Genomic DNA, 19,949 nt, shown 5'->3' with positions numbered 1-19,949 from the left:
TATATATATTATATATATATATATATGTAATATACATATCTCTGCAAATAATTATATTGTTACTTCAGAATCAACAAACAAAATATTACGGTTTGCAAATATTGGAACAAGTTATAAAGACACGATGGAAAGTATTGCCAAGAAATCAATGCGAAGGCATAAAAAAATACATTGTAGGCCTTATCATAAAAACAAGCAGTGATCCAGAGACGATGGAAGCTTCCAAAGTTTATCTTAACAAACTTAACATGATCCTTGTACAAGTGAGTAAAAATTATTTCTCTGATGTATTTCTTTATAAAATATCAATTATATGTAACAATATTATTCTGTTAGGTACTAAAACGTGAATGGCCAAAAAATTGGGAATCGTTTATCAGTGATATTGTTGGTGCAAGTAAAACTAACGAAAGTCTTTGTCAAAACAATATGACTATCTTAAAACTTTTGTCAGAAGAAGTATTCGACTTTTCTAGTGGTCAACTCACTCAGACAAAGGCAAAACACTTAAAAGATACAATGTGCAGTGAATTTTCACAGATATTCCAGCTTTGTCAGTTTGTGATGGAAAATTCACAAAATGTTCCGTTAGTAGCAGTCACATTAGAGACGCTCCTGAGGTTTTTAAATTGGATTCCACTTGGTTATATTTTTGAAACGAAGTTGATAACTACTTTAATATACAAGGTGTGTATTTTTTTCATTACTTTTCATTTATTTTTTTTAGATTTTTGCTTATTCTCAGATTATGACGTTAGAAATAAGAAAACAAAAATTCTTGTAAATTATATTTGAATAGAAATATTTTTCAATAAAACAATTTGCAGTTAATAGAATAGACTTATGAAATGTAAAACTTTGTTTGTGGAGAAATTAAATCAGATTTATTTCTATTATATTATTAAAGAGAGACATATATCCAGATAGGTTAAAAAGATACTTATTATGTACAAATTTTTTTGATAATTTAACTTCACAAGATTTTAACCAATATTTTAACGTATATTAATGAAAATTTAATTTAAAATTTTAAATAACACTTACTATTTTTATTAATATACATGTAAAATATTAGTTGAAATCTCTATCTGAATAAAGTTTGTAAAAAGAAGCATCTTTGATTGTTCAAGATGTCCTCCCTTAATTTGACAGTTTGTTTTATATCTGTGAACATAACTCATTTTATTTTTGGTTTTATATAACTCATTTTTAGACATATTTACTATGTATTACTTTATGTATTTATTTTTATGTATTAATTAACAAAAGAAATAATAAATTTGATTATAAATAGTTAATTTATAATTTGGTTCTATTAATTGTAAGTATTGTTTTATTGAAACATATTTTTATATAAATATGTTTTATAAGAATTTTTATTATGAATTTTTAGTTTCTGGCATTACAATCTGAGATAATAGTGATGAATGAACAAGAAAAACCGTAAATACGAGTGCTCTGTTATTATTTATAATAATCTATATTTTCAATTTATAGTTTTTGAACGTACCAATATTTCGGAACGTTACTCTAAAATGTCTAACTGAAATCGCAGCAGTTGTCGCCATTATGCCGAATTATGATGATATGTTTATTATATTATTTATCAACACGATGGAGCAATTGGAACTAATGCTTCCGTTAGAAACTAACATACGTGAAGCATACGCGGCTGGTCAAGACCAAGAACAAAATTTTATTCAGAACCTAGCTATGTTTCTTTGCACTTATCTAAAAGATCATGGCGATCTAATAGAAAAAAAACAAATGAATGAGATATTAGTAAAGGCATTACATTATCTTGTTCTTATCTCTGAAGTCGATGAAGTTGAAATCTTTAAAATCTGTTTAGAATATTGGAATGGATTAGCAGCTGATTTGTACAAAGAGAATCCTTTCGTGACCTCGTCGCCGCTTTTCATGTCTAAAAACATGACGGTTCCACCACGGAGATTATTTTATGGTCAAGTTTTAACAAAAGTACGCTATATTATGATCAGCAGAATGGCGAAGCCCGAAGAAGTACTTGTTGTGGAAAATGAAAATGGCGAGGTTGTCAGAGAATTTATGAAAGATACTGATTCTATTAATCTCTATAAAAATATGAGAGAGACTCTTGTGTATCTTACTCATCTTGATTATTTGGATACGGAGAGAGTAATGACAGAGAAACTGCAAAATCAAGTTAATGGTACAGAATGGTCTTGGAAGAATCTCAATACGGTAACTGTCTTTTTCAAAATACGTATTTTATTCACATTTACAAATAATAAAATGTGTTGAATGACAGACGAGGAATATTATATTTATTATGTCTTTATTTTTTTGTTAGTTGTGTTGGGCAATAGGTAGTATTTCAGGGGCTATGCATGAAGAGGACGAAAAACGTTTTTTAGTAACTGTAATCAAGGATTTACTTGGTCTGTGTGAACAAAAAAAGGGAAAAGATAATAAAGCTATAATTGCCAGCAATATCATGTATGTTGTTGGCCAGTATCCACGGTTTCTCCGAGCCCATTGGAAATTTTTAAAGACTGTTGTAAATAAACTTTTTGAGTTTATGCATGGTAAGTAGATATTTTTATTATGGAAACATTTTGTTGCCTAATACAATTTGAACATAAACAAATAAATGAATTTTTGTTCGTGTTTTAGAGACGCACGATGGAGTGCAAGATATGGCCTGCGATACTTTTATTAAAATAGCACTGAAATGCAGACGACATTTTGTTACTGTACAAATAGGAGAAGCAATGCCATTCATTGAAGAAATTCTTTCTACAATTAGCACAATCATATGTGATCTTCAAACACAACAAGTAAGATTAATCGTAATATTTATTTTACATACTTGTTAATGTAATGTGTAATATTGTGCAATTACAATCTTATGTTATACAATAGGTACATACATTTTACGAAGCAGTTGGCTATATGATAAGTGCTCAAGCCGATACTTTAGTGCAGGAACAGTTAATTGAGAAATACATGCTTCTCCCTAATCAAGTTTGGGATGACATTATTAGTCAAGCATCTAAGGTATGTAGTTGTGTTAAACATAACAAAATCGATGCTTTATATTTGTATATAATGCAATTGTATTTCAATATAAATCTTTTACCAGAATGTAGATGTCTTAAAGGACCAAGAAGCCGTGAAACAACTCGCCAGCATCTTAAAAACAAATGTTAGAGCTTGTAAAGCTCTTGGGCATCCATATGTGATGCAGTTAGGGAAAATATACTTAGATATGTTGAATGTTTATAAGGTACGTTCCTCTACTTGTATGTAAAAATTTTCGATAGTAAATGATACTTAATGCAAGTTTACATTTGTTTCAGGTTATGAGTGAAAATATAAGTGCTGCGATAGCTGTAAATGGTGAGATAGTAATGAAACAACCTTTAATCAAGAGTATGAGAGTAGTGAAAAAGGAAACGTTGAAATTAATATCGGATTGGGTGAACAGGACGAATGATCATCAAATGGTAAGTTTTCTTATTCATAAATTCGTATTATTTTTCGTTCGTCCTTTCCAAAATTCAAATTTATCTCCTTATTTATTTCATTTATACAATATATACTTATGGAGATTTTCTTCAATAGGTATTGGAAAACTTTATTCCACCGTTACTGGATGCTGTTTTATTGGATTATCAAAAGACGAATGTTCATTGTGCTAGAGAGCCTGAAGTGCTTAGTGCTATGGCCACCATAGTAAATAAACTAGAAGCCCATATCACTAGCGAGGTGCCCAAAATATTTGATGCAGTATTTGAATGTACTTTAGAAATGATAAACAAAGACTTTGAAGAATTTCCGGAACATAGAACAAACTTTTTCCTCCTCTTACAAGTAAGCAATATTGCTTATTTTTATATGATTCCTCCGAGTTATACTTGAAGATTATTTTATCTGTATTTTTTAATTCAGGCGGTGAATATTCATTGTTTCCCTGCATTTCTTTCAATTCCACCGGCTCAATTTAAACTGGTTCTTGACTCGATTATTTGGGCTTTTAAACATACAATGAGGAATGTAGCTGATACAGGATTACAAATTCTTTATCAACTTCTATTAAATATTGAACAGCATGAACAGGCGGGTCAAAGTTTTTATCAAACATATTTTACGGATATTCTACAACATGTATTCAGTGTTGTCACAGATACATCACACACTGCAGGTAAAGTAATAATACTGTTGTTGATTAATTAATATTTACATTAATATTAAGTATAGTAAAAAGAAATCCATTATTTTTCCATTCAATTTCATGCAAAAATAATGGATTTCTTTTTACTACACCTAATATTAATCAATATATATTGTTTTTATGTATTTGATTTTATTAATGTGTACAGGCCTGACTATGCACGCGACTATTCTCGGTTATATGTTTACACTGATTGAACGTGGGAAAATTCAGGTGCCGCTCGGCCCTGTGCCTGATAATACTTTATATATACAAGAATTTGTTGCAAGATTGCTTAAAGCAGCCTTTCCGCATTTAACCGATAATCAGATTAAAATAACTGTACAAGGTTTGTTTCATCTTAATCAAGATATCAACGCATTCAAGGAACACCTCAGAGATTTTCTCGTGCAAATCAAAGTAAGTAATATTCAACATTTTTGTACGTTTATTTAAAAATATATATGAAATAGTTAGTATTATTTTGCAGATTATAAATAATGGGATAAAATAATAACTGTTAGAATCAAAATTATTTTTTAAGTTTTAAAATAAATTGTTTTTATCTGTAGGAATATACGGGTGAAGATGATTCTGAGCTTTATTTGGAGGAACGAGAAACAGCTTTACGGCTAGCCCAAGAAGAAAAAAGGCGGCAGCAAATGGCGGTACCAGGCATTATTAATCCTCACGATATGCCAGAAGAAATGCAGGACTGAATTACCATAGTCCTTGTCTATCATGTTTTGCACATCTGAATGAGAAACACTGTTAAAAAATAATTATTGTATCCTTTGAGCTGTAATTATCCTTATGACATCACCATAAAAAATAGACAAATATTGATTATACTTATTAAAACCGAGTCTGCAAAAAGAAACTACCCTTGTTAGGGAAGTAAGCCCAAAACGTGGTGAACTGTTTGTTATAGGATTCTAAAAAAAAAAAATTCGAGTTTCCGTTGTGGATAATAGGACAATTGCCTGCTAGCGATGCTATTTCATGTAATGAAATAAAAAGTTGCTTCTCAGAGAAAATCGATTGTCTAAGAAACAATAATTCTATAAGACAAAAACGTTTACAAATTAATTCCCAGATAATTAGAATTACACAAAAAATGGTAGATATAGCAAAAGTAACCAGTCTTGAGAATTACCCTCAAATGATTCGATATATATATATTTCATACATGATGAATTTTCTCTATATAAAATTTTCCACGAAACCTATAATACTACTATATTTAAGTTTCGTTTTAGCATTTTTTTCTATGCGAGTTAAGAGAAACGCTATAAGTCCACAGAATTGTTTTGTGCACACTATTGGCCATTTAAATTTCTTGTCGAATGGATATGGATATGTATGTATGTATGTAAGCTTACTTGTGATAGCTTATACTAATGTATTGATACATGAATTTGTTATAATATAAATAATACAAAGAAAGTTTTTCTTGTTCCATACTTTTTATTCAGTCAAAATGATATGTTCATTCATACAACCGAGGATACATTATTATTCAACAATAATGCCAATAAAATTGATTTCTTTTTTTTTTTTTTGTTTTTTTTTTTTTTTCGAAAGGTAACAAATGATGGAACGTATACAGTGATATGAAACGCGTGCGCGAGTGATAAACTTACATCTACTAGATGAGAGAGAGAGAGAGAGAGAATGCACAGGTATATAGTATAGCTAACAAACAATCCGAATAATTCAAACCGTGTAAAAAATTATATAAATATATATAAACCAGCGCGACCTATTTAACTTGTTAGATGATTAATGCATTTATTTGATCATTATACATATAATAATGATTTCACTGAATACTTGGTGAGTTAGTGTACTTTATCGGGCGTGAGTGAATAGGAAACCTCTTGGTGATTTGCGTGAGATAAGATTTGTGTATAAGGTATCATTGGGTTTGTGATCGATGTAAAAGGATAATTTTTATTGCAATGAATCATATAAATGATTGTCGTATGTATGTTTAAATCAGTGTAGAGCTTTAAAGAATAATACGTCGATATTATAGTTACATGCAGGGGGGAAAGGGACGATTGAATTTGAAATATGTGAATAATTTGCATAAAATAGTATCGTCGCAAGCAGGCTCTGAAGATGATGTGTACGTGAAGGCGCGTGTTTTTATCTGACGATCAATGAGAGCGAAGTTGTATAAAATACTATCATTATTATTACTATTATTATGAACCATACAGTGAACACTTGTAAATTAAAATGATCGCAACCGTACATTTAGCACTTATTTAGGTACTCCATCTTATCTCGATTTGTGTTGTCAAATTTAACTTACAATTAGTAATTACAAGAAAAAAAAATATTACGCTGAGGAATCTTCCTACCTAAAGATTAGCGACTTACTTATATTGAAGGATCGAGTTTTTTAATACATTCTGTTTTTACAAATCATTGTCGTATCATTAGTCATACGCGGCGTTCTATTGAAATTAAATAAATTTAAATAAACGAATTTGATTCATTGTACTATCGCCTTATTTTTATTATCTAAAACATTATTCTCTATAAAAATATTTCAAAGACAACATTAAAGCTTTGATATATTATCCCCCAGAGCACAGAAAGATTGCAGAAATATTTGGAGGATTGCAACATTGTAAAAATATGTAAAATGTTGCTGCAACGTAGTAATAACATTAATTAAAATGCCCCCTTTTAGAAAGATTGTAATGAGATATCATTGCAACATTGCAATATAGACTGCATTATTCTATTTAATTTGATGTTCACAGCTCTTGTAAGCATTTGTCTTTATTTAACAGGATTTTGTAGTTGTCTTATTTATATCATAACTTCAAATTGTTTAATCTTTTAATTGCATTTACAGATTTAAAAATTCTTCCATGCATAATTAAAATATTGACGCACAATAATTTCGCATAAAAAATGAAAAAGAATGGGAAAATTACATATAATATTTTGTTATCGGCTTCCGATGTCGACTCGTAATAACATTACTTTATATAAGTTTTATGTTTTACGAAACGTATTTATTTATATTTATGAAATGAACTTAGAGCGCACTAAGATTAAATGAAAAAACAATATTATCTAATTAAAGAAGAAACTCTATATTCGCTCAAAGCGATTTTCATATGTTTAAATATTTTTGTGAATTTATATATTTGATTCTGCGCGCCGAAATCTCTTCCAATCTTGAAACGTTCAATAAGCAGAACTCGAGTAATAATAATTAAAATTGCAATTTAATAATTTTGTTATGCTAATGAGCATTTTTTATAAAAATGTTAATAATAAGATGTTAAAGAGAAACCTAAGAATAATTTTATTGCAAAAAATATGGCTTTAGTCATCAAGAATAAATATTATCGAAATCTCATAATCGAATTTTGATATGACGTCCCGGAATCAGAAGTTTCAGGTTTAAATTCTGATTGAGATATTTTTCGAAATAATATTATTCTTATTAATATATTCTCGTAAAATAATATATTCTCGTAGATAGTTGCGACAATACAATCCTTCCTCATCACTTCTCTAGAGGTCCTATACTTTTAAGATTCTGGATTTGTAATCACTCCCTTTCAGCCCTCTCAGCATAGGGGTAGTTAGCATAAAGATGGTCTTAATTGAGTCATGGAACGTGAGTTGCAATCATAGGTACGCACAAGTTTTGATCATGGCATAAAATATTCTTATATCATGCGGCATGCCTATGATTTAAATTCCACAATTCAGTTACAGCAGAGAGAAACCTGAGGGATATCAAGAAGAATCATTGGCGGACATTGGCAATGGCGGCCATACCGGCTTCCGGCCTTTTTCAAATAACGGTTGGAAGTCCTTTACACTAGCGACACCAATATCAATTTTATAGAATCATAAGAACTATATTATCGACATTACTGATAAAGTCGTAGCGTCGAAAATATAATGCAAATCTTATTATTTATAATATGATTAAATCAGACTTTCGATTTAAATGATGAGACTGATTAAATAAAAAATATGACTGAATAGATTACCATCTGATAAAATTTAAGGCTTATATATATTTTTTCATCGATTCCAATTCATTGCTAAATCTCGTCTTAAAAATATGCGGAAAAATTCAAATGAATGAGGTAGTAAGATCCGAAAGGAACAAAAATTTCTGTTTGTATCCTATAAATTATTAGAATTATTTTTTGTGTATGCATTGTTTTAAAATTAAATATTTCAAGAAACGCAAATTAAACTGAATGAGATTATCGAATAAACAGAAACTACGTATCTATGGATACATATCGAAAATTTTTACTATTCTTGAAGCTGCACATTTACCTTGCATATCAATATATATGTATTAGCAAATGCGCTGTATCTCCTTCTCAGAATCGTTTTAATACGCCAGATAATATAAACGGAAATATATTTATTAGTTATTTATTATCAATACATTTTTACTAATAAAATGTCGAAAGACAAAATGTTGAAAGACGAGTGGCAGAAACACCAACCTGATTTTCATGATGAGAAAAAGTGGAAAGTGGAAAGTGATGATGGCAGAATACATGAGGAAACTTATGATTCGAATAAATACATATCCGGAGCAAAACGCGTGACGAATGGAACAGTGCCCATGAACATTTTACAGTTTCAGTATCCTTCTTTGTTATACAACTGTAAAATGATCGCTAGATTTTTCTCTTTCTTTTTTCGAGCCGCGCGAATGTTCGCTGATACTGCGATGGCGCATTGAACATAAACCTCATATGAATAATATTAAAATAACATTAAAAAATGATTCTAAAATAATTTTACTTTTTGATCACAATTCATTCTAACGTTATTTTTATGTAATTGTGATTTGGGTAATGAAATAACTATAGGAGTTTCAACAAAATTGAAAATATATGTTTCTTAGATAATATTATAGTCATTCATTTTCATACGATTGTCAGAGATATTTTAATCTTTGTGTGATAGAACCGAATGTTGTCGTCTTTGCTTCTGGTAACATTTTACATTTTTTAAATACCGTAACCAAAAAGCTGTGGTTTAGAAGAGGATACATGGGTGGTGGAATTGGACACGTGACGGTATTCTTTAATTATTTATATCTATATTATAAACAATAGCCATACTTGCTTGATACATAAAAACTTGTATGCAAAGAATCTTGTCAAAACAAAAATGCAAAAAAAATAAAGTCCAATTTTTTCGTTAATTTTTAATAAATTTTTCTTGAAAAGAAAATAAAAATTTCGAAAACATACGTATAATTTCTCACGATATTATTTTGCCGTTTCTTTAGAAAAACCCAATGTTTGATCATATTGCCATTGGTGAAAATGGTATTAAACCTCCAATAATAATCTACAAATGGCCTTCAATGGATATCGTGACAATTTTATACAATGGCACGATGAAGTCTTATCGTCACTTAAAATATAGGTATTTTATAAAGAATTTAAAACGCAAGATCGCATTTACCGCTTCAATATATTTATACTTTAAATATTTAAATATTTTACATATATTTTACATATTTTTGAAGTGCGGATGGTTTGTTGCTGGTGTCACAAGGAGGACATCCAGATTACACGATTACCTTCTGGGATTGGCAGAAATCTGAAATAGCATTAAAATGTAAATCTTACAATAGAGATGTTTACAATATAACGGTATCTCCATCGTTACCTGGATATTTAGCAACAAGTGGTTTGGGACATATAAAATTTTGGAAAATTTCTGAAACATTTACTGGGCTTAAATTAAAAGGCGAAATTGGTAAATTTGGTCAGACAGAGATCTCTGACATTGTGGGCGTATATATCATGCCAGATGGCAAGGTAAACATATATTATTCAAATGTATCAAATATTTTAATTTAGTCATTTTTAACTTATATAGAATTATACTGTTTTTAGATAGTATCAGGCTGCGAATGGGGAAACATTTTACTGTGGGAAGAAGGTTCAATTACTCTTGAAATATGTAGAAAAAATCAGCAGCCATGTCACGCTAAAGCAATTACACAATTTGAATATATAAATGGAGAACTTATATCAGTTGGTATAAAAATCTTTTATATTAATATTGTAATTTTTATATTGTTATGGTGACAAATAATAGAAGAGGCAAATAATACAATAGGAGTATTAAAAAAGCATATTATTCTGTAGAATTGAATCAGATATAATTCTAAAATTCTTTTTTAATAAATAATTCTTTTTTATAAATTATCATGTGATATTGAAACATTAATTTATTAATGTTTCAATATGTAGAAGTTCTCAAATGAATATTTTTTTTAAATTTTTATCTTTACCAAAATAGTCTGGTGAAAATTTTTCTTAGAATTAATTATAAAATTTTTCAAAATTTTAATTTTTATGTAAATTTCAAGAATTTTTTAGAATTTTTGTTCTAATTTTATTTTATAATAATAGGATACCTAATCCTAATTTCACTTATAATTTAATTATTTCAAAAAATACCTTATTTTTAATATATATAAATCCCTTACATATTCCATCATATTTTTATTAAAAATAATTTATTATCAAATTATTATTTCCTTAATACTAATTAATCAAACTTTACTTATAACACATAGTCTAACCGCTATTGGTTAGCTGGCACTAAAATTGAGATTTTTTTCAAATTTTTTAGACTTTTTATATGAATTAGAATATTTTTCAAAAGTGCCGAGAAAGTGCAGTTCACCTTTTTTAGAACTGTTTACATTATATATATGTGATTTTTGAAATATTTTAATTGTAAAAACTTCTAAGATTTCTCATTTTATAATTTTCGAAGAAATAAATAAAACATGAAAGAAGTTTAAAATATTTTTTTAGAAATCTTCAATAACTTACAAAATACAAGAAAATTTAAAAAATAATACTGAACACCAGAATGATACTTAAATTAAAATGCAGTCAGAATATATATAATAGATACATATCTAGAGATTTAGGCTAATGAGATAATATTCTAATAATTTTTACGATTGAATTGTATAGGTATGGATGGATGGATTCGAATTTGGTTTTATGAAACTATAGATCAAGCAAATCCCCAGAATGGGGAACTTTTTCTAGAAATTCAACCTATCTATGAATATCACATCAGTGAGAGTGATGGAACAAGTGCAATATTAATGTGCATACATAAACAAAAACCAGATAGTCCAGAGAGTACATTTTGGTATGCACAAGTAAGTAACAAATTTCCACTACACATTAAAAACTATTGATAGCGGCGTTAGCAAATTTAACATAAAATAAATTAAAGAAAAAGAAAATGAGTGAAATATTCATGCAATTTTTAAATATCTTTTAAATATCTTTTCTACTCAAGGATGGAAATGGTGGAATTTGGCTAATAGATTTCCATGATTTAACAACACAAATACCGCAAAAAATATTTACATGTCATGCGGGAGCTATAGCCGATATGGCTAATGCAACGTGGGGTCCTTTTATAGCTACACTTAGTAAAACCGGACAGTTGCATATTTATAATTATCTAAAAAAAAAGTTAATTTTGACATACCAATTTAACGACACTGGTAGTCAAGTTGTCTGGTTTCCATGTCAGGTAAAAGTTGGGTTTTGTAAATATTCATCTATTTCAATTAGATATTCTTTTAATATTATAGTTGATTGTAACATATATACCAGGTGCTCGAAATAGAATGTTAGATATTTTTATATTAAAAACAATGCATTTTTAAGAAAAATTGTTCAGATAAATTATTTGATTTAAAAAAAAGAAATATTATTATATTGAAATCTACATATATCTACAATACTTTTCTATAGCGCCACAAAATAACATGAGAAATTACATTCGTTTTCTGGTATTTTATCGCTTACAATTAGTTTTATTATATATGATTACATTCCCCCTCGCCGGGGGGGCGGAATAAGGAATTTTCACATTGTCTACATATATATAATAAATATTTTTATAATAAAATTATAATGTATAAAATTTCTTTCATATATATTCGCAAGTTTGAAGCAACAGGATCAACACTTGCTTGTGCTTTCGGAAGTGGTGTTATTCGTTTAATTGTTGTAGCGGTATCAACGGCTGACACTATTGACAATATAAAGGGAGATTATGTTAGGCTGATTCAAGTCATAAAACCGCATAAAATGGCAATAACTGTAATGTCTCTAAATCCATTATGCAAGTATGAAAAACATTATTTTAATAAGCGCTATTTTATGGAGAGCTTTCGTTTTGTAATCATCGATTTCAATAAACTTTTGTGTGTAGTATGCACTCATGTATGTACTACATTAAAGTAGTATTCGAAATGAATTGATTCAACTATTTCCTAGATTCTTTTTATTATATTTTCTAGAAAAACGAAATAATTTCAAATAAATAATTCTTCGGAAATTATAGAATGAGAAATTTTAGAATATTTCAAAGTAGATTATAAAAAATTACAAATTATTTAAAAAATATAAATTTATGTAGAAATTTTTAAAAATTATATATGAAGAATTAAAAAAAAATTTTTCGCCAAAATTTTGCCATAGATACATAGTTATAAGAATAATTTCCATGTAAAAATATTGCAGCTTACTGGTGACTGGTGGTGAAGATTCAATTGTGTTTAATTTCAAAATTGTAATTACTAAAACTTTTCCTATCATTACGCCAATTGGCTTCATTAAAGTACCTTCAGGAGTCACATGTCTCACATGGAAACCGCAACGTGTAAATAATAATATAATTACAATTTAACACCAGATTATCCATAATTGTCCTCAATTTAATCCCATTTTACAGAAAACTACATTATTAATTGGATGTTCACGAGGTGATTGCGTAGAAGTTGTATTACCAACCATACTTCAATCGTATACTATGGCTTCATATGAACTTGTTCAGTGTCAACCGAAAACATTTAAATTTCATTCTGTAAAATCTGCTATTCAAAGGGAATTAATACGTCTACATCGAGAGAAAGAGAAAAAAGAGAAAATAGCGAAAAGACGTGAAGAAATAGAGCAATTAATAGCTGAAAGTCCTGAACTAGAAATTAACGAGGAGGCATTCTTTGGTTAATATATTATTTATTAACTCATCTTTCTAAAATGATAATGTATTCTAATTTTATCATTTAATTTAAATTAATATAGAAACAAAATTGATTAAATTAAAATAACACAATTAAATTTTCAATAGATATAGAAGAAAAAGAGCCATTGCCAGAAATATATATACCAAAAATACCAAACAAAGTATTAACAGCACAATATATTACTCGCGATATTATTTGGTTGTCGATAGCAGGATTTGATGCGGGATATATGTACGAATATTTAAGCCCGGAGATTTCAGAAGATATTGGGAAAGAGCCTATTAAAAGTATCGCAATATACGACGCAGATGACATAGAAATACAAAGTTGTCTCTTTTAGTAAGCGCAAATAAAATTAATTTTTATATTGCATAAAAATTGATTTTGTATTATTATTTGTTCATCTTATATTCATTTTATATCGTTAGTAAAGGAAAGAAATATTTGTTTCTGGGAATGGAGTACGGAGAAATACGAATTTGTAGATGGAAACCCAAAAATTATACAGATCTTTCAGATTATTGGATACTTCCAATGCATGATAATTATAATGGTTACATCTCAAAAATGATTCTCAGCCATGATCAAAAGATGTTATTTACATGTGGATATGATGGAAATTTATTTTCTTATGAAATAAACGATGATACGCCATTCAAACAAATTAAATTTGAAAAAACCAAAGGGACCTTATCTTTAGTATGCATTTTTATTAATTAATTATTTCTCAAAACATTATTAACTTAAAATTAACATAATGAGATTGATTTTTGTAAATGCATGCTCTAATAAATTAATTTTTTATATGGCATAGCCATATACAAGTGTTGAAGATATCGAAGAAATTGATTATGCAAGTCTGGAAGAAATGATTCAACAAGCTGAATATAACAAAATTGAGACTGCGGCAAAACAAAGTAAACGTCAGACTTTAGAGATATTACTTAAATTAAGCGAAGAATATAACAAGATTGTAGAAAGGTTTAGATAATGTCAAATATATATATATATATATATGTATATGTATATGCGGAAAGAACAATTTTTGCTGAAGCATATAATAATATATTCTTATTAAAGAATTTTCCCATTCCAACCGAAATTTGGTAATAGTTTTAATTATTATCCAAAAAATTATTATCAAAACTGCGTTATTTTATTCAAATTATATATTATTTAAATTTTATATAAAAGATTGTCTAAAAGATTTGTCTAAAAAATATTGACATAACAATCAGCTTGAACATTCCATATAATTATTTAAATAGACTAATAATTATACTAATAATTATTTTCAAGTTTATTATTTAAAGGATTCCGCCATAATCTTACAAAAATTGGACACACTTCCCCCCTTTTCCACACCATCTCCATCCACCTCCAATTTTATATTTTCAGTAAGATTCAAATTCCAATTTCCATAAGATTATAGCGGGATTTTTTTGGATACTTCAGCAAAACTGGTCTTTTTGTGTAATTAATTATTAATTAAGCAGCATTAAGCAAAAATCATATTAATGCATTTTTTTATTAGGAATAATGCACTGCCAAAGTTTCATCAATTAAGTGATAAAGAATTGGAACTGGATTTTAGAATTATAGCTGATCTAAATAAAGAATTGGATGCGGAAATGTCTATAGTACGTGAGAAATTGGCGTTTAAAGTGGAGAAAAGCGAACTTGGATTACAAAAACTTCTAAAACACTTCGTTCAACCTCTTACTTGCTTACCATTTGTCGTTTGCAAAATATCGTAAGTGAAAATCTTCAAGTCTTAAAAATGTAACACGAATGATGTGATATCGATATTGATACAGGAAACCAGATAACATGGTACATTCTTTGCGTCAACACATCTTGAATATTGACGTTACTTTGCCTATTGACACGATAAAACATAAAGATAAAAAAGCGAATGAAAATAGGTAATTTGCAATATTTTGATAAATATCTATTATGAACAATTCATACGTCTAAAACATATCTTTGTCTATTATGAATAGTATAACGGATGTCAAAACGCAACATTATGAGATGGAGGACCGAGAAAAAGATAAAGCGAAAATAGAAGAAGAAATTGAAAAAGTAGAAACGAAACCAAGTGTGGATTTCTTAAAGGATTTAAAATATGACATGGACAGCAGCCTGGGAGTTCAATTAAATCAAATATTACGTAAATATACTTTGCGAAAAACAAGATTGGAAGAACGCGAAAAAGAAGTTAGTGTAATTTATAAATATTAATATAAAAGTAAATATTATTACTATTATTATTGTAATTTAATAATTTGTTTTATTCAGTGGAAAGTTATTTATAATGAAAAGCCGGATATATCTATTAATCAAATGTACGATGTACTCGCTATAGAGGAAGCAAAAAGAACTATCGGTGATTACAAATTAAAAACATCTTCAGTTTTTTTGCTGTCGAAAGAACGAGATACTCTCTTTTCGAAATATAAGAAACTGCTAAAGTGTCGAAAAAAGGTTTGCAAATAAAAAAATGTTTATTTATTTTCATTTATTTCATTTACTTTCATTTATTTATTTTCAATTATATATGATTTCATATTATATATTTTCTATATCAAAAGCTTTATAAAAACTTTTGATAAGCAGCTTTACTATCAGCAAGAAGCTTTCAATACAAGATTGAAAGCTGTGAGAGCAGAAAAGGAACACTTGCACACGGAAGTTCTACATTTAATAAAATCTCTCAAAAAAATTCACGCCGAGATACCATTAGAAAGTATAAAACCTTTGCCAGTTATTCCTGCGTTAAATATTAATATAGAATTTCCCGAGAGAAAAATAATGGTACGTATTCCCATTCACAAAATAACACTACATCAAAATTATAATTTTCTACTTAATAATGTAACTGTTATGTACATGTGTTATATCATTGAGTGAAAAATTATAATATTGGTGTAATGTTACTTTTCGTGTTTAGTGAGTTTTTATTGATAAGATAAGAAAAATGTAATAATTTATGTTATATCGTATAGAAAGAATTTAATAATGAAAATTAAATTATAATGATAGGCTCTAACAAATTAAATCGCTAATAAAATATGATTGACTTTAAGAGCCAACACTTTTCCATGAATATAATACAAAATAAATTATTTACGCAATATTGTGATATCCTGTATTGGCATATTTTATTGGAAGAATTTAAGTTATATATCATATAGAAATGCAAAAATCTAATGTGAGGTTGCTGAATCAATGAATATCCAACATGAAATTGATTTACATAAAATGCTTATTAATTTAGCCTTATGCTATGTTTATGCAACTTATGTTATCTTGTGTATGATGGGCTTTAATTTTTCCACATATAGATCGAAGAATATACATTAAAGGACATGAAGCAAAAACCAACAGCAGTTTTGCCAGAGCCAATAATATCTGTTTGTCCAGACAGTCCAGACGAAGAATACGATGTGCTACTTCTAGATGAGAAATTTCCAAAAAGTGCAAGCGGACTGCTTGGTAGTCAAAAAACTCTATATGTATACGTATATAAACTTTTTTAACAGAAATTCGTATTATTTTTTATTGCAGAAAAGAAAATGAAAGTCCAACCCACTGTCCAAGATAATATGAAGTTACTTTATTTAAGCGATGATGTTGAGAATTTGTGGGAACGAGAAATGAAATTTTCTCGTATATTGCGAAAAAAACACGAACAGGATTGCATATTAAGTTGTATACAAACCAAATACGAAAATATAGACAAGAAGTTAGACAAATTAGAATATGACAGATTGAACATTGTTACCGAGAATGTCAATCTTAATTTATTTTTATTGACGCTCCGTCAAGAATACAATATCTTGAAAGAGTACGAAACAATGGAAAACGTATTACATGATCAAGTTAATCTTAAATCAGAAGAAGTCGCAACAATGAGACAAAAAGTTAGTTAATGTTTTTTTTTATTTAATTCCAAGATCGATTAGATATAATGGTGATCAAAAATCTTTTAACCCATATAAAATTGGAAATATGAAAATTTTTATAAAACGTAAGAGAAATTTTAGAAAGAATAATTTCGTTTCGTAAGAGGTAGGGGAAAATTTGAAAAAAGAAAAACCTCGAAACAATTAGTTAATGTATTTTATCATGACTTTTATCTCCGCCGCAACTTCCTGTCAGCGAGGATGTGTATGTACTGCTTGTGGGTGATTTTCGTGATACAAGAAATGTTTGTGTATAACATTCTGAACATTTCACTAATATTCGAACATTCTGTAAAAATTTTTTTGCTTCTAAATGTACAGCACATTGGAAATACAGATCGAACTTTTCATAAATGAAAACGTTAGCTATGTAAGACTAAGAATTATATAATATTAATATTAATATTTTCAGATACAAATAATAACCGACAAAGTTGATATTAAAACGAAGGAAATTACAGAATTACAGAATCAGATAAAGGATTCTTTTTCCAATTTCATGCTTAGAATAAGTGATAACAAGTTCCGTAACTTTTTACGTAGAATATTGAAGAAGAAATATAGAGAAGTGAAGGAAGACGATGGTAATAAGAATATTTTAAGAACAATCCAATAAAAATGTTTCATACAATCATTCAATTGTATCCGGATTTTTGGATCCTGTATCTGTACTTGGTACCCTGTACGTATAATTGAAGTGTACAATTAATAGTCATTTATTATTATTTTAGAAGAGACTACTACGACTGAAACGGATTCAGAAGAAACGGACGATGATGATAATGGAGAATCTGAATTAATTTATTTTGATGAAAACGTATGTCCGCCAGAATGTGATAAAACACTGTATGACTTGGCATTTTCGATAAGAAAAACACGATATGCACATGAACATCAAATTAGGGATGCGCAACAAGTTATAGAGGTCCTTCATAAAGAGATTCAAATTCATATGAAGAAGCTAAAAATTGTAGAGAGTATTTTGAAGAAAAATGAGGATGATTTAAAAATGTTTATGGTATTATATATTTAATGCGTTAATCCATTAATAAGACAGTCTCCTGGTAAAAAAGTTCTCACATCTTATAATATTTTTAAGAAATTTTATGTTTTAAATTTTTGGAAATATTTTCAGATTTTATAAGGAGAATTCATTGTGCATTAGAATGTGACTTCCGTCTTTACACGGTATATCGTGTGTCGTATATGTATCGTATTCAGGAGATGAAATATATAGTATATAGTATATAGTCAGTATATAGTATCAGTATGTTTTCCATGAGCTGGAAGTAGTACTTGTCATCAAAAATATTGAGTTATACGTTGGTATTCATTGATACTCTATCAAGTTATACTTTTCCAACGATATGTATAATAGTTCATCGTGTAACGCCGGAAGCCAAAATGAATATTCTTTTTTTCTTTAGAAATTATTGAATGAGATAAAATATCTTCTTAAAAATCTTGGAATAGAATTCAGAATTCACATATGTAATACTATAATTAAAGAATTCTAGGAAAGACTTTTGTTTTTAAAAAATTCGTATTTTACAAATCTAATTTTCTAAAAAATTATAAAATTATACAGAATTCTGAAAAATTCTGAAATTTATAGAAAAATTTAGAAAAAAAGTTATGTGAAGAATTCTAAGAAAAATTTTCATATAAAAGTGATCGTTTACTTAATCTGTTCAATAGCTTAAGAAACAGCAAAAATTAAACAATGTGCAAGTTACGGTGCTAATGAAATTACATCAGCTGCAATATTTTGGCGAATCTCAAATTCCATTTAAAGTGCACGATTGCATAGTATTTGATAAGAAAAAACTGTCTAAATTATACGCGAGAATACAACAATTATACGAGGAAATACTTGAATTACATGTTAAACACAAGTACGTAAATTTTGTACATGGCGAGCCTATAAATAATATAACCAATATTGAAGATCCGTATGAACGAAATATACATGTTGTGTTTGCAGAGATGCTCGAACACATCTTCACAGAATTAAACTCGATTGTAATCAAATGCGTGTCAACAATAAAAAATTGCAAGATGAGATAAAGCAGAAAATAATGAACAAATTTGGCCAGAGTTTATCCTTAAATAAATTATATGAAACAATACTTCGTCGAATAGTATATGATATTAAAGCTAATTTAAGTGAGACAATGACGTATTTCACTAAACGAATCAAGCGTAAGTTATGTGCTAATATCATAATGTATTTTAATTTCATAGATTTATATTTCGCATTTATATTTTTATTATAGATATCAAAGAAAATTACGTTGAAGAATTAAACATATTTAACAAGTTGCTCCGGGAACATACACAAAAATTAAGTTTCTTAACATTTTTAGTGGAAGAGCAATCAAAACTTCAGAAACTGTTAAAGCAACGCATCATATCAAATGTAAATCACATTTATATTTGTTAAATATTTAATTTCACATTTACTAACATTACCTGTAACATTGCTGTTACAGGAAGAAATGCTGCAGTTGGAGGAGAAATACAAAAGTGATATAATGAAGTTGGAGAGTATCCTTGAAAATCAAATGCGACAAAAGCATCTATTTCAGAATGACATTAAGAATCTTAGATTAAAAACAAAGTCGCACATATCCAGTCAAACTTAAGAAAATAGTATTCAGTGATAAAGGTAATAATAGGAAGATTTCTC

General features: G+C 28.2%; 2 protein-coding genes across 8 annotated transcripts in view; both read left to right on the top strand.

Moving 5' to 3' along the window:
• LOC108689258 (exportin-1) overlaps positions 1-6,706 on the top strand; it is an 8,790-nt gene extending 2,084 nt beyond the window's left edge. For all 7 annotated transcript variants that reach the window (XM_018195965.1, XM_018195964.1, XM_018195961.1 and 4 more), the window contains exons 3-14: positions 69-263; positions 337-687; positions 1,498-2,223; positions 2,333-2,567; positions 2,656-2,819; positions 2,905-3,039; positions 3,125-3,268; positions 3,342-3,488; positions 3,607-3,855; positions 3,934-4,186; positions 4,365-4,615; positions 4,768-6,706. In XM_018195965.1, the coding sequence (XP_018051454.1) occupies positions 69-263; positions 337-687; positions 1,498-2,223; positions 2,333-2,567; positions 2,656-2,819; positions 2,905-3,039; positions 3,125-3,268; positions 3,342-3,488; positions 3,607-3,855; positions 3,934-4,186; positions 4,365-4,615; positions 4,768-4,914 (2,997 nt within the window). In that variant the 3' untranslated portion in view covers positions 4,915-6,706. The remainder of the gene's footprint in view (positions 1-68; positions 264-336; positions 688-1,497; positions 2,224-2,332; positions 2,568-2,655; positions 2,820-2,904; positions 3,040-3,124; positions 3,269-3,341; positions 3,489-3,606; positions 3,856-3,933; positions 4,187-4,364; positions 4,616-4,767) is intronic.
• A 1,963-nt stretch (positions 6,707-8,669) lies between these two features.
• LOC108689144 lies at positions 8,670-19,905 on the top strand. The gene is given in 25 exon segments (XM_018195783.1): positions 8,670-8,842; positions 9,120-9,282; positions 9,498-9,637; positions 9,741-10,035; positions 10,114-10,258; positions 11,212-11,405; positions 11,549-11,788; positions 12,208-12,389; positions 12,787-12,925; positions 12,998-13,269; positions 13,392-13,631; positions 13,721-13,991; positions 14,107-14,273; positions 14,827-15,045; positions 15,110-15,217; positions 15,296-15,512; positions 15,594-15,779; positions 15,912-16,109; positions 16,640-17,218; positions 17,673-17,844; positions 17,992-18,278; positions 18,959-19,155; positions 19,245-19,462; positions 19,537-19,679; positions 19,753-19,905. Coding segments are annotated over 25 exon segments (5,298 nt in total).
• Positions 19,906-19,949: the final 44 nt, after the last annotated feature.

Source organism: Atta colombica, unplaced genomic scaffold (assembly GCF_001594045.1).
Source record: "Atta colombica isolate Treedump-2 unplaced genomic scaffold, Acol1.0 scaffold261, whole genome shotgun sequence".
NCBI classification, from domain to species: Eukaryota; Metazoa; Arthropoda; class Insecta; order Hymenoptera; family Formicidae; genus Atta; species Atta colombica.
Note: the sequence above shows the minus strand (reverse complement) of the source record. Positions and strands in the feature narration are given on the sequence as shown.